This window comes from Diadema antillarum, unplaced genomic scaffold (genome assembly GCF_040938485.1).
Source record: "Diadema antillarum isolate AM-2024a unplaced genomic scaffold, OU_Dant_1.0 seq00001010_RagTag, whole genome shotgun sequence".
Lineage (NCBI taxonomy): Eukaryota > Metazoa > Echinodermata > Echinoidea > Diadematoida > Diadematidae > Diadema > Diadema antillarum.
In genome coordinates this window covers 196,039-210,591 of record NW_027271846.1, presented here as the reverse complement: position 1 = coordinate 210,591, position 14,553 = coordinate 196,039, and the positions used below count along the sequence as shown (strand labels likewise).

The 14,553-nt window shown below is 39.8% G+C and overlaps 1 protein-coding gene across 1 annotated transcript in view; it reads right to left on the bottom strand.

The window, feature by feature from the left end:
- Positions 1–3,230: 3,230 nt before the first annotated feature.
- The window catches only part of LOC139742635 (protein RCC2 homolog), a 28,231-nt gene continuing 16,908 nt past the window's right edge, over positions 3,231–14,553 (bottom strand). The window contains exons 5-10 of the mRNA XM_071653159.1: positions 11,869–11,957; positions 9,766–9,880; positions 8,200–8,363; positions 6,717–6,897; positions 5,034–5,139; positions 3,231–3,627 (exon numbers count right to left, since the gene is read on the bottom strand). Coding sequence (XP_071509260.1) covers positions 3,375–3,627; positions 5,034–5,139; positions 6,717–6,897; positions 8,200–8,363; positions 9,766–9,880; positions 11,869–11,957 — 908 coding nt within the window. The 3' untranslated portion in view covers positions 3,231–3,374. The remainder of the gene's footprint in view (positions 3,628–5,033; positions 5,140–6,716; positions 6,898–8,199; positions 8,364–9,765; positions 9,881–11,868; positions 11,958–14,553) is intronic.

Here is a 14,553-nt window from a genome sequence, read left to right as displayed (position 1 = left end):
GGAATTTGCTGGATACCACATTCTCTCCTTACAAAACTCATTTGCAGACACTGTACACCCTATTTGGCACTTCTAAGATGTAACAAACAGACCTGCTCACTGCATCTACTTGTACGCTGATAACACTTCATGATACAGAAACAGAAAGACACTTGAGAAAAAAAAAAATCAACAAAATGGACACACAAACATCTTGATCTCCCTTTGAAAACGGTACAGCGAGAACAGATGCTATTGCAGAACTTTTTTATGCATCAAAAGAAGATAAACATGCAGCAACTCATGCACAAGCAACACAAAAGTACCTTGACAGTGATAACCACAGGCAGAGTTTCAATGGAGTTGCTTGATTTCATTGCTCGATAGTAGACTTCCTACTCAGAATACCTAACATTCCCTACATACATCATATCTTTTCTTGTGTTGCACCTACATACACCATGATTGTGATCTTGCATCACAAAACCCAACAAAAATTTGGCAGAGGAGATCTGTTTTTTATATTTCAGGTTATGTCGAGCTTTGAAAATAAGAGAATCGCAGCTTGTCAATGATGTTTAGCTCATCAAACATTGGATGACCCAACAAGACCATTACGAACAATCTGGTCAAAAATAACCATCAGTATTGACGCTTCTGCCAACTGCCTAGCTCCAAATATTTTCTAGGGGCTATTATATTCACCATCATGTATCCTTGAGAGCAGAAAAAGGAAAGGAAAGTCAAGTAAACACTGGTCTGCAAAAACTTTAAAAGCTTTCAATTTTCAGATACAGATACAGGAAGTATATCTACATCAGAAAAATATGGAAATCAACCGGAAACACATATTTTCGGTCCTAATGAAATTTAAGTTGCGCCACTTGCTGTGGGCTCTGTGATGCAAGGTCACAAGTGTTCAAAGTAAAGTCACTTTTCACTTCATATGCCTCCTCCACAGAAATTGTTTTGTGCTGAAATGAATCCTTACGCTGAGCACAGAGCGCACGCTAACACTGCTTGTACCACATGCTCTATGCACCGGGGGTCACCTGATGCTTTTAGACATGATCACATGATCTCAATACAAATTGCCACGTGGCATACCTGAGAAGAACATTTTTGTTTGTTTGTCTGTTTCCTGTAACCAGCAGTCAGAAGTACTTTTCTTGCAAAAACCTCAATACATAAATACTCCCCTCGTCTATATCCAATGCGAGCATTCTACAAGGGACATTCAATTGCATCATGGGGGTAAGACAGCTGACATACCTAGTACAAAGTTCACTAGTCATTCATACAAACTGGTTTTGGAACTCTGTGATATGACATGGAAATCTTCAACAATCATTATAAAAAAAAAAAAAAAAGAAGAGCAAAAAGTAGTAAATTGTAAATCTACATGCTACTATCTACATACAAATGTCATCTGAGCATAACTTACAACGTTTAAGAGGTATATTCTCAAAACAATGAAAAATGTACAATGCCGTGTCAGAAAGTCTAAGAATGCCTTTGAAATGGACCTTTTCGGCACAATCTGACAAGAGATGTCAAAATATTCAGAATTAAAAACCTCAACCGCAATCATTTTCCTCCAAGTGGACAAAAACAATTTTTCCTCTCACTTAATGCCTCCATCTGGATTCATATCATTAGCAAACAACCTTGTAGAAATATGAAAAAGACTGTACAATTTTTTTTACATGATAACAACATTTACATCTGAAAACTTTTTTCGTATTTTTCCTTTTTTTGTGAAAAACAAACACAAATTTCAGCTGGCCAACAGTTGTATTGGATAAATTGGCAAATAAACAAGACTCCAATTCATGAGGTACCTTCAGAACTACATCCAACAAACATACCAAGAAATACTTCTTCCATTTTATGTTTTTTAATATGTAGATATCTTTATACGAGTGTACTGTAGAAATAATTGTTTTGGTTTCTGTATCGGATGATAATGAGTGTATTGAGAGTGTATTCTGCTGGCAAGATACATGCAGAATACTCACAGGAGATTTCTCCAGACCACGGGAAGAAAAAACCTCCCCCTCATCCCTCCCCCCCCCCCCCCCCCCCCCCCCCAGGCCAGCATTGAGCCATCAACAGTTATGAAACTTGAAAACCGTGTAGAAACATTGTGTAAATCCAGAATTAATCCTCCACTTCATTAATGTTCTGCCAATTAATGACCGCCGATTTTGCTCGCCAACTTTGCTCGCCGAGTTTACCGACTGGAGCCAGCCCAAGAAAAGCTTTTACATAAAGACTCACAAGATCTCTGACTGAGTTGTACTAACAAGAGAGAAAAAAATCCCACACAAATGTTTGAACATTTGTAAGCCCTTTTTAACTACGATCTTGATATATCGGTCTATATAAAATTCAGTCCCTTTGCTAGTCAAAAACAAGTGTTTATACACTACCCCCCCCCCCCCCCTCCAAATTTCGGTGTTTTATATTTCTTAAAGTAACATGCAAAGTGAAGGAAAATGAATATGTGCACAAATCAAAACTGGAATCTTGACAAAAAGACATACAGACATTATGTCACAATGCTGTGCTATTAATGGCACGCAGCAAAATTTTGTCTCGCAACCGTGGAGATACCCCAATTAGCCAAGAATGGTCTGGGAGGTGGTCCAGAGAGTTGTTGGAATGACAAGAGTGTTAAGGCTGGCAGGCCTGCATTACCTTTCCTCTAAGGGGGAGGGGGATGGGAATGGCTAATGGAAGAAGGTGATCGGATTTGGGGTTGGGGGGGGGGGGGAGGTGGTGGGTTAGGGGCGATGGGATTGGGAAACAGGTGTAGGGTGAATGAGATGGCTGGAATGAGGGGCAACGTGGGTAACAACAAGAAGGGGTTGATGGGAGGAGGGGGAGCTAAGGGGAGGATTGAGCTGGGAGGGTGTGTGTATCTTGGACACACCTGACAAATCTAAGTGATAGTTAGAGCTGGGGGTGAGTTTCGATCACTACATTTTTTTCTTTCCCTCTCTCTCTCTCTCTCTCATCTTCTCTGTTGTTCTCTGTCGCTTGTGGCTGGCTCATGGTGAAACGAAGACTTGATGTCCATCAACAATGCTGTGATTGACCACCATTCAAAACGGTCAGAAAATAACAGGAAGATGGCTGCACTCTGTTAACATCCCAACGCACGTTACGCCAGCTGCTTGCATTCTCTCTCTTACTCTAAGGCAAAAGTTATACGTTTAACCCTGGTTACCTGTGATTCATAAAACAAAGAAAGAAAAATGTAATGAAAAACAAACTAAAAAAGAACAGAAAATTCCCAAATCTCTTTCAGCTAGTGTAGGCATCAACACTTCACCTATACATTCAAAGAATCCATACTTTTCTTCCCGCCCCCCTCCGTCACATTCTCCATCTCAGTTGCCGGGGGTGAAGACCGGAATCTTGTTGAGGATTTCCTTGTCCTCCTCTGTGTCGTCGCGTGCGATGAAGAGCGAGTGGCCCATGCCGCACGTCAGGTGGTGGATGTAGACATTCTCCAGAGGGCGGGCTTTCTTGGGCACCGTCGAGGACTTGGAGTCGGCCTCGCCGTAAGCGAGCTCACCGTACGTCGGCGATGGGCCCCAGCTGATGACGCAGTCATCCGCAGCCACGACTATGGAATGATTACTGTGATGTGGGGTGGGGGAGAGAAGAGAGATGGCTGTTACTACACGGCCCATATCAAATCAAAACAGGACAGAGGACATGTGATCACAGCACTCATTTATGGTGTCTACAGATACACAGGCAAAAATATGTCTATCATGTGAAAAACCTAACTCCTAAAATTGAAAAATGTCCACGGAAGTACAACTCTGCTCGTCAAAACCTCACCTGCTCTTTAGTGCTTGAGGAGAAAATAACAATAAAGCAAAATTTTGTGCATCTCTATTCCAAACTGCCTACAACAGAGACAGTTATCATATCATTACAATGAACAAATATTACATACACAGCTTTTTTACTCTCATCTGGCTTTTTTGAGTTGAATATCTTAAATATCGTAAGTGCCATTTCCCCCCCCCCCCCCCCCCTCTGCTTCCACGGGGCATGCCCATGAAGAGTACCAACTTTTAACATTTGTCACAAATTACTAGCCACAGTCACAGTATACGAAAGTACACATAGTTTGCTTCTCGATAGCTTCTTGAAGTTTGAGCATGCAGTCACACTACTAACAAAACTATGTACAGTTTCAGTGATGCAAAACTACCATCGGTTAGGGTCTCAAATGAAGCCCCCCGAATATAAAAAATACATACGTGTAACAGCATGCAAAGGAAATGGAATCAAAAGGAGTCTAAGCTTTCCATCCGAGCAGAATCTTCGTTAGAGGCAAATGTTGTGTGAAGTTCTAATAAGTGATTGCTTTCCCTGCCTGTTTGTCATTTTGCCTCTGATGAAGATTCTGCTATTAAAGATCAAAAGCTCAGGGCCCCTTTTGACTTCATTTTAAATAGTCCATTGGCTCGCCACTATTGGATAAGCAGTTTTCAGTAGCTTTTTTTGCTACACCATGCAAAGGAATGCGCAATGTGCTCAAACAAAGTGAATGGATCTATTATCAAGTCACAAACTTCTTGAAGTTTCAGCCATACATGGTCACACTACACAAAACTATGCATATTTTTGCAAGAAATGAGAAACTTCGGAAGTGCACGCCGGAAGCTTCATTAGTAAATTCTCTAGAAGTTTGCGGTCACACTGCCTGAACTACAAGAGGCAAAATACTGGGTAACGAATTACACATAGTTTCGCTCAGTGTGATCGTGCCTAAAGAGAAGACATGCAGTCTCCCCGAGGATCAAAAGATGAGACTGGTATCTTGGCTGTAGAGAATGAGGGATAGGCTTGAAAAGCTTACTGTAAAACCAGAAATTTTTGTGTGCAATTTGATTTTGCGAATTTCACGAGAGCCAAGATTCATGAAATTAAAATGCACGCAAAATGTCTTGTCTGCACTACAGGGCAATGAATGTTAGTGGCAATTCGTGGATATTTTACGCAGCAAATATTTTCCTGCTTTACAGTACCTGCAGCCTACACTTCTGACGTTCCAGCCGCTCAGGTCTTGGACTGGCTTGGGGTACATAGTGGCCTCACCAGTAGTCTTTGCTTGGCCCCAGAAATACAGCTGGCCTAGAATTTGAGAAAATAGATAAATCAATACATTAAACATTGATAGCTAATGAACAAATAAGCAAAAGCACACATACATTCATATACCGCAAAAGCTGCTATTTTTGTGTGCAGACATTTTTGCAGATGAGGCGGTCACAAACATTTTTGTGAGGTGTTTTTTTTTGTGATTTGTCACTGAGGCTATTAAAACATAATTGCACTAATGCCTGTCTGTTTGCAATGTTTTTGTGTGTTGTTAAATTCGCAGCCCAACAGCGATTCGCAAAATTTGTGAACATTACACGAAAACCCTCACAAAATAAAAGCTTTTACAGTACAAACAAGTGAATCAATGAATGTATGAGTAAAACAGGGCTGCCAAAATTCACACATCGATATCAAAGTGATTCCAGAAGCATCAGGGTGACACTTGTGTGATACATGCATCTCAACGGACAAAGATAATTTCAAATCAGGGAGGTTTTTTGTTGCTGTTGCCATGACATCAAGAAATATTCAAGTTTTCAGTGAGCCTCCTGCAAAATCAACCAGGAGAACATAAGATGTACGGCCTCTGGAAGAGGTGAAAAAAAACCCAGAAAAACATACAGTCTCCATCTAAGATATATACATTGTAGATACACAGAAAATCAGCTGAACAATAATAAGGAAAATTACTTAGTGAGAGGGACAGGTGTATGAAGAAGCACCTAAAATAACCAAGATACTGAGGAATTCTAAAGAACACTTAGGGAGAAAGATAGAGACTGACAGACAGACTGGGAATAATCAACACATGCAGAAAGAACATTGAGGCAGAGTGTGAAAAAGTGAAGCATTCAAAACATCTAAGTCAGGGTTCGATACCTGCACCCTTCCCATTATCATTAAGTATTCTTCAATTAGACATTCCTCCACAGTACGCAAACCACAAGACTGTGCATTCTAACAACAAACATTTAAGATAGAAATACAGTCAAACCTGTAGATAGTGGCCACCCAAGCGAGATAAGGTGGCCGCTATAGACAGGTGGCTGCTATAGACAGGGTCTTTAACCTGGCGTTTCTCTCTTGAGGATTTTTTAGTAGCCACACATGGCAGGCAGCCGCTGTATACAGGTGGCTGCTGGAGACAGGTGGCCACTACAGACAGGTGGCCACTCTAGACAGGTAGCTGTTACACAGGTGGCCACTATAAAGACAGGTAGTTGTTATAGACAGGTGGCCACTATAGACAGGTAGCTGTTACAGATAGAAGGCCACTGCAGACAGGGTCTTTAACATGGCTTTTCTCCCTTCAGGATATATTTTTTTTTTTTTTTTTTTTTTTTTTTTGGGGGGGGGGGCCACATATGGCAGGTGGCTGCTATAAACAGCTGACCACTATAGACAAGTGGCCACTATAGATACTGCTACAGACAGGATCTTTAACATGGCTTTTCTCTCTTGAGGATTTTTTTTTTTCAGTGGCCATATACAGCAGATGGCTGCCATAGACAGGTGGCCACTACAGACAGGTGGGCTACTAAGGTAGATATGACTGTACAATCATACGGGCACACACAAACAAAGTCAGGATTGTTCCACCACTCTACCTTGCTCTGTGACAGCCATACAGTAGCTGGACCCCGCCTCAATCGTCTGGGCCCCCTTCATGGGCATCTCAAACAGCTTCACGCTCCGCGGGACGGGCTCGTCGTCGGGTTTCTGGTGGCCAAGGCGACCATATCCACCGAAGCCCCACGTGAATACTCTCTTCTGCATGTCCATGGCAATCTAAGTTTTCATGTTTTTTGAAGGTGACCATTTGCATTTAAGAGAAAAAGGTGACACAGAGCATTAGTTACAGTGTATTCACTTGATAAATCCACAATACAAAGCATATCCAGTGTAACTTTTTTTATTGGGGGGGGGGGCATAAAAATGAGAAAGAACACATTTGCTTAATTACTTGAAAAAAATTTCACATGAATACAAATACCATACAATTCTACTTTAGCCTCATGGTCTCTGTATTTTTTTTTTAATCTTTTTTTTTTTTGGGGGGGGGGGGGAGGGGAAGAAGGTGAACAAAAGGAGCATTAGTTTTAAAGATATATTTGCTACACAAATCCTACACACATAAGCCATGTCCATTGTACTCTCCTGTCCTGTTCTTTGAGGGAACATAACATTGAAGGACATCAGTTCAGACACATTCACTGAACAGATTCATCACACAGAAAGGTCTGTGGCTCGGCGAACAAAGCAAGGTTACCGCATGGCGTCCAACGCCGCAGCTGCAAACACTACTTGTAAGTCCTGAGACTCTATTGTGGCTCTAGATCACGAATATGTACAGGATATTTCAAGATTTTGTCATCGCCCCAACAGCACACTCATCATGTTGTGAATTTGATCGGAATACACAGGACACACTCTAGCTGAATGATGTAAAGATCACTCAGGAAAAACAGAAATAGTGGATGCAGGTAGGAGGGAAACAAGGTCACACTGTGACTCTGGCAAAAAAAAAAGGAAAGAAAAAATTGGCATTGGAGCACAGAAGACTTCTTTTCAGTTCAATATGCTCTGTGATGGTCAAAAAAATATGTGTTGCAGAAAATGAAAATGCACAGAAGCAAAGCTGCAACTTGCCAACTTGTTTCTGTGGTGTATCGCATGCTTTCTTGCTCAATCTTCCCTCATAAAGAAGACAGACAATGAATCTCCTCTTCTACAAGTATTCAAAAAACATGCCTTAGTACACAAAACAATCTTCCACATTTGCATGGACTATTGATGCTATACCATTACTATCTCAATTTCATGAGAGTTTGTCATTCCCCCTCCCCACCCACTTTGGAAGCTTCTGTTTTTATAATACCTCATGACGCATATTTCTTCTCCTACTTATTGTGTCTGGGCAGTTGATGGAAATTAGTGTATCTGCTCTTCAGAACGAAAATCTGCCAAACCTGGTTCAGTAGTCACCTGAACATAAAGATCACAAAGTTTGCATTTTCACACTTTTTTTTTCCATACAGGCCACCCTGCCCATTATTAACAAAAATCATTTTCTTTGTGAAATTGACTCACGGAATGGTTGTTTCCGCACGCGATGTCCTTGACGACAGTGCCTTGGAGGTATTTCAGACCCTCGCGGCCCTTCTCGATGAAGCACTGGATGCGCTTTGGTGTGGACACGCATTCTGATGACAGCTTGCTGGCGCTCACGCTGTACTGACCGTTTGTATTGTGCCCTGGACATGGGACAACACGGCCAGAAAATTGAACACTCGTTACTGCAGCAGTTAAACTTCAACTCTCAATATTTCATGCACTATTACAGTTTTGCTGAATGAACATTTCCATGATACAAAAACAAATAACTCCCATTTATAATATCTTTAAACAAGGTGGATACTCAAGTAAATCGATTTATAAGGAAATTAATGACTGATTAAATGAAGGCAATGCAGATTAATTAAATTGATTACTGTATATGCCATAAATTTAGAGAGTCTAATTTTTCGCGAATTGGGACTTCCAGATAATTTCAGAGTGGTTCAATTCGCAATCGTGGAGTGCAGGACTGTACAGAGAAATGCGCACTGTATATGCGTGCATGTCACATTCATGTTGGCATCACAGCTGACATTTTCGCGTGTTTCTGAATTCGCGAATTGCACCAAACTTTCTCCCAAACCACTCTCATGAAATATAGAAAGTACACAGTAATTGACCAATAAAACAAATTTGTGCTTGATAAAGGCGGAAGACTATCATGTTTATATCACTGAGTCTCATATCTGATTAGATAACAGAAAGCAGTCAAGCAGGTTATCATGATAATTAAGCAACTGAATGGAAGGAAATTCTGTGACTTCTGTGAGTGAAAGTATTCATGATTACCTCTTGCAAGTAAGTATTTGTGCTGCATGTGTTAGCAAGAAAAGAAAGCAAATTAGTAAAACCACGAGCTGTTATTTCATGTGATACACTTACCCATTAATTTTGATACGCCCAATGCATTCAACAAATGGCCGTAAAAGCCATCAAGATACTACGGCTGGAGTATTGACAGCAGCCTATACCAGCCATGGATTTTTGAAATTCAGACACTCTGATATCTTACTGATTTCTACAGGATTAATGCATGCACATCAAAGGTTCAGTTCGGACTAAAGTCAGCACATTTGTATACAGGTATTCACTCCCGATGAATGAAAAATTTGTAGATGCATAGAAAATGCTCAGAAACAAGGATTTGCCTTGCCTTCTCACCGGTTAAATCTGAAAATATTTCTCAAATGAACTAAAAAACACTTAATGTAGATGGAAGATGCACTCCTCCTGTAAACCCCACAATTATTCTCCTCAGTCCAATATATTTGCTTTTATGTTGTTTCTGGCACCAAATAACTTGACACACACGAAAATGCAAATCAGTGAGTTTACTCAGAAAACATAAACACAGCATGAGGATTTCTGTGTTTTTGCAATCACTTTGTTCAGCTTTAAAAAAAAAAAAATGTATATATTTTTGCCAGAGTTCCTCTTTCTATATCTGTGAACACATGGGCTGACCTTTGACCTTGCTAAATCTTTGAAGGGTGAGAGGAAAAGATATAGCAGTGTTTGTGTGAGAGACCATACCGGTACCTAATTGGCTGTACTCCTGACTGCCGAAGGAGTGCAGCACGCCCTTGCAGTCGAGAATAATGCTGAAGTCGGCCCCGCATGCCACCTTGACGATCGGCGAACCGTGGTAGTTGGGCTGATGGGAATGAAGAAAAAAAAGCGGGACAGAGAATTCATCAGATTTGGGGGCACAAACAACAAAACAGAAACTGTAGCCATTCAAACAGACACTCACCAAATATTCCATCAAACAAGTCCAACTAGTCATTAGTTACATTCACACGCTGTTCCCAAACTATAAGTTTAGGTTGAAAACTTAACTCTAGATGATTAGCTCGTAGTTTAGTGCTGTGTGGAGGCACTCGAAAGTTAGCAATCAAAGTTTAGTCGTTGATTAGAACCACAAGACGTCCATTAAATAGGATTTACGCTCTATCCATGAGCCACGGGGGGGGGGACCCCACTTGTAATTTCGCTCTGTGTGGAAACAATAATCAACGAGCTTGTGAGTTAGCGTGAACCTCGCTTCTCGTTCGCTTACGGGTCAACCTTCAGCTGCGCAATTTTGTATCATGGGCATGTCAAGGTCATAGTCAAGACTCTGCACTTCCAGTACAATCATTGAGTGGGATTCGCTCATACAAATTTGTAAGTTGTATCTTAAAGTTTAGGTACACGTGTGAACTCGCATTATGAATTCACGAGTGGAGCTAATCATCGACAGTTAAGTTTTCGATCTAAACTTCAAGTTTGGCAACTGCGTGTGAACGTAACTATACTCTTCATGCTATGCATATCTAAGTTTAATTCTATAGCCAAGCTAGCTCCATTTCATGTTATTATTTGTTAATGTTATTGTTTTGCTAAGATGCCATTGTTTTCTAGGAGAAATGTAGGCCTATTCAATATGTCTTTATCTTCTCAGAGATGTTCAATATCATTTGTTTTACCCTTACCCTATTTGAATATGGTTCACAATTTGCTGAGCTTATGAATCCAAAACAGATTAGTAATAGCTAACAGGAAAAGATCAACAGCTATTAAAGCTTTTCATGAAACCAAATGGAAGGAAATCTGCACATCAACTTCTATTTGGTAAGAATGTTGGTGATTCTTATTTTTGTTTTCACTTTTTCTCTCTCTCTCTCTGGTGTAACAAAACTTTGATACAAACCAACTATTTCGTAAACAAAAATGTTAATTTCGAAACAGTTTGTGTTTGATTGACAGGCTAGAAGAGAAAGTCATCACAGCACCTGCATTTTAAAAAAGAGTCTGTGGTTGTTGTTGTTGTTTTTTTTAATATTTGGACATGTCTGTGGTTTGGACATGATTTCTTTGTGACAGCATCACAAGTATAATTGTTCACCTCAACATTGCCTTTGTATGAGGAACAGGTGGTGGAATGAGGAAAAATAATTTTTGTTTGTAAAGAAAGCATGATGAAATCTGCATCTTTTGTTTGGTGCAGTGTTTGTTTATTTTGGGAGTCAGTCACAGGTGCAAGAAGAAATTATACTCCCTGGGCACCTGGCTTTGGAATGCAGACAACATGGCAGGTTCTATTTTGAGGAGGAGTTCTTTGTTCTCATGTTGCAACTTAAAATCAATAAATACTCCTGCTCTGAATATCAATGGCAGTTCAATAAACTTTGGTTTGCAGACTTGCTATTTTGGTACATTAAATTCAGAAAGCTGTGATCCAACAAGAAGTGAACTTTGTCTCTGCTCTAACTCAAAATCAGGATTTTGGATTTTCCCTGGCACAATATGTCAGATAAGGCCCAGATGAAAAAAATTGATGCTCTTTGTCTTACACCACATAGATCTTTGCTTGAGATAGACTAACAAAAAATGTGAAGAAACAAACCAACTAATCTCTTTTCCAACAAGTGAATGGTTTAGTGAATTCTGCCTCTGGTCTTGCTTTGACAGAAGCTACACTGTACTAAAATTTGCTGTGTCTATGGGATCACCTTTTTTGCCAATAAAATCTGAACAACAGAATTTTTCAAATTGGGGGAAAAAAAACAGCTACAGAAATGACCACAAATTATATGCTGGCACACAGAAATGTGATAATCTTTTGTTCTGTTCCACATTTCTACAGACTGTATACCCCACCTTGCATGGTGTTCCGACAGACGCACTCTGTATTCCGATCCCGCACTGTCCCATCCTGTTGTCGCCGAAGGCAAACACCGTCCCATTGTCTGACGGAAACACAAAATAAATTAAATCATTTGATTTTGCAAAAGTTGGGAGGGGCAGAGGAAATATTCATCAAGAAAGAGAGAGAGAGAAATAGAGAGAGGGGGCATACTTTTACAGGAAAGATAAGGAAAAGAAGCGAACTACGCAATGCACAAAATACACTAGATAAGAATTGGGAACAGCGAATGAAAAAGGAGGAGGCAAACATGGAAGAGGCGGAAAAGGAGAAGATGAAGAAAAAGCAGAGATATCAGTACACAGAAATTCTGTTACAACGAGCTCGCTTACGATGAGGTAGTGCTTTTAAAAAAGGTGAATTTGGTGGTCCTGATTATTTACCTGGTCTCTTGTATTAAAGTTTGAGAGAAGGTACCAGTTACAACGAAGTAAAATTGGCAGCCCTCGTTATAAGAGGTTTCCCCTGTACATAGCAGTAGATGAACAGAAACGAGAACTAGACAACGAAGAGAGGATATGGAAATGCAGATCAGAATAGATCGGAGAAGACAGAGAAAGAGACGAATGAAGGGACAATATGGGAAGAGGGGGAAATGGTTAAGGGAGGAGATAGTCAGATTAAAGAGGAGTAAGATAAACAGGGGAGAGGGGTTTTGAAATACAGACTGAGACAGACTAAGTAAGAAGGGGACATTATGAGATTGATTTTAAAAAAATGCAACAGTAGAAAACTGAGCTGGGGCTGGACTTACACTGTTAGAAATACAGTGTATTACAAATAAGAAATATCAGAAGGAATGTTCATACTACAGAAAAAAATTACAGAAAAGGAAAACTATATATTTCCATACAAAGGAGACAATCACACACTTGAACTAAGAAAATGTGAAATAGCAATCAAAGATATTGTTTTTTATTTTCAATAGTGCTATTATAAGTTTGTCTCCACAAAGGAATGTCACTCGTTGCAACATGCGAACTGACATCAAAAAAGGATGAAATGAAATTCCGACTGTCGCCTCAGATTCACATCACTGCTGCTGTATCCCGCCACCTACGATGTGAAATGATGACACGTGGGAATTCTATTGTGCGTAAACACCTCAAAAACACTTTGAATCACGCCGTGATAATTACAATTCATGAGAATTCTCAGCGTACTGAACTGAATATTCTGAATCCTGCCATGGGCATGAAAAACATGTCAAATTCCATTTTTAACCTAATTCCTTGTCATATGATCTGCCAACCATACATATTTCTGTCTTTATCCATGTTATCCTTTATACTGTATAAATGGAAATCATTTTTGCCTGAAAATAATACCACTTTAAGTGAGGCGTTACAATTTTTTTCCTAGTTGTTAGGATGTGATCTGTACTTTTGAAATACAAATAATAGGTGAGCCTGCATCTTAAAAAAAAGAACAAGGAAACACTGAAGGTGATGGTAAATGTACATTAGACACACAATAACACATATTACAGAATTTTAAATTTCCCTGCTTTCAGAAGATGAGTGATTTCAGACAAAATCAAATTTGCCAAAATGAGGAAGTGATGTTTTACCTCACTACCCTCCATTTGGTTCGCTTTATAATAATTTTAATTTCGACTGTTGAGAATGAGAAGGGCTTTAAGTCTTCTCGAACACTATGGGTTTAGTGGTCACTTAACGCCCTTATCATTCTCAACCGACGATTTGTTCTTCCTAATTTCCTAACATTTAAAGACATACTGCTAACAAATACTCTAACTTGCCAAGTTTAATGCAAGTTCACTGACACTGGCTAAGACTCAAGAGTGAGAAATTACTGGAATGAAATATTCACTTTCACAGCAGTTGCCAGCAATGAGGGATGAAGTTACGGCAAATTCCTGGAAACATACAAAGATTCATTACCAGGGCTCTCTGATCTACTTTTTCAACACATTATATTCTCGATGACGTTTTTCCACTAAAACTCAAATGAGATTTTATAGGAATTTGTGACAGCTCGATTAAAGTGAAGTTTCTCTCCTCGCTTCTTAAATTAGCAACAACCACAACAACAACAAAAAAGAAAGAAAAGAATGTATCAAGCTCAACTAAATGCTGCTTGCAGAATTCCTCGCACACAAAGCAAATATTAGCTCTGGAGAGTAGCATCAACAAGGGGTCCACAGATCAGCAAAGGCCAGCCGAAGTTCATGATTAAACACGTTCCCAATGTTGTACTTTGAACCTTGTTAACATTCTTAGATCATTTCTTGATGTTTTGACTAACCCTCCAAAGTTTCCACGAAATTTTCACAATGGGCACACAGCATCAGGCTAGTGCTGTTGACAGGGAAGAAAAAAAACTTGCAATCTACATGTATGCCGGTGATTAGGTTTTGCAATAAGAACGTCTTTTAGATTCTCATAGTATCATGATTATGGAATGCTTTCAGTAGAGGGTTTCCACTTTTCCTGACAAAAAATTATTTAGTGTTGGCATTATGGTCTTGTATGAGGGATTGTGGTACATCTACTTAATCTATCACAGGGCTATGACAATGCGGCACAGTGCCTGCAACAGAAGCTTTTACTGCGCCAGGAAAAAACGAATACCATGTTGTGGTGATGAATGTCAGACGTTCATATTTTATGTACCAG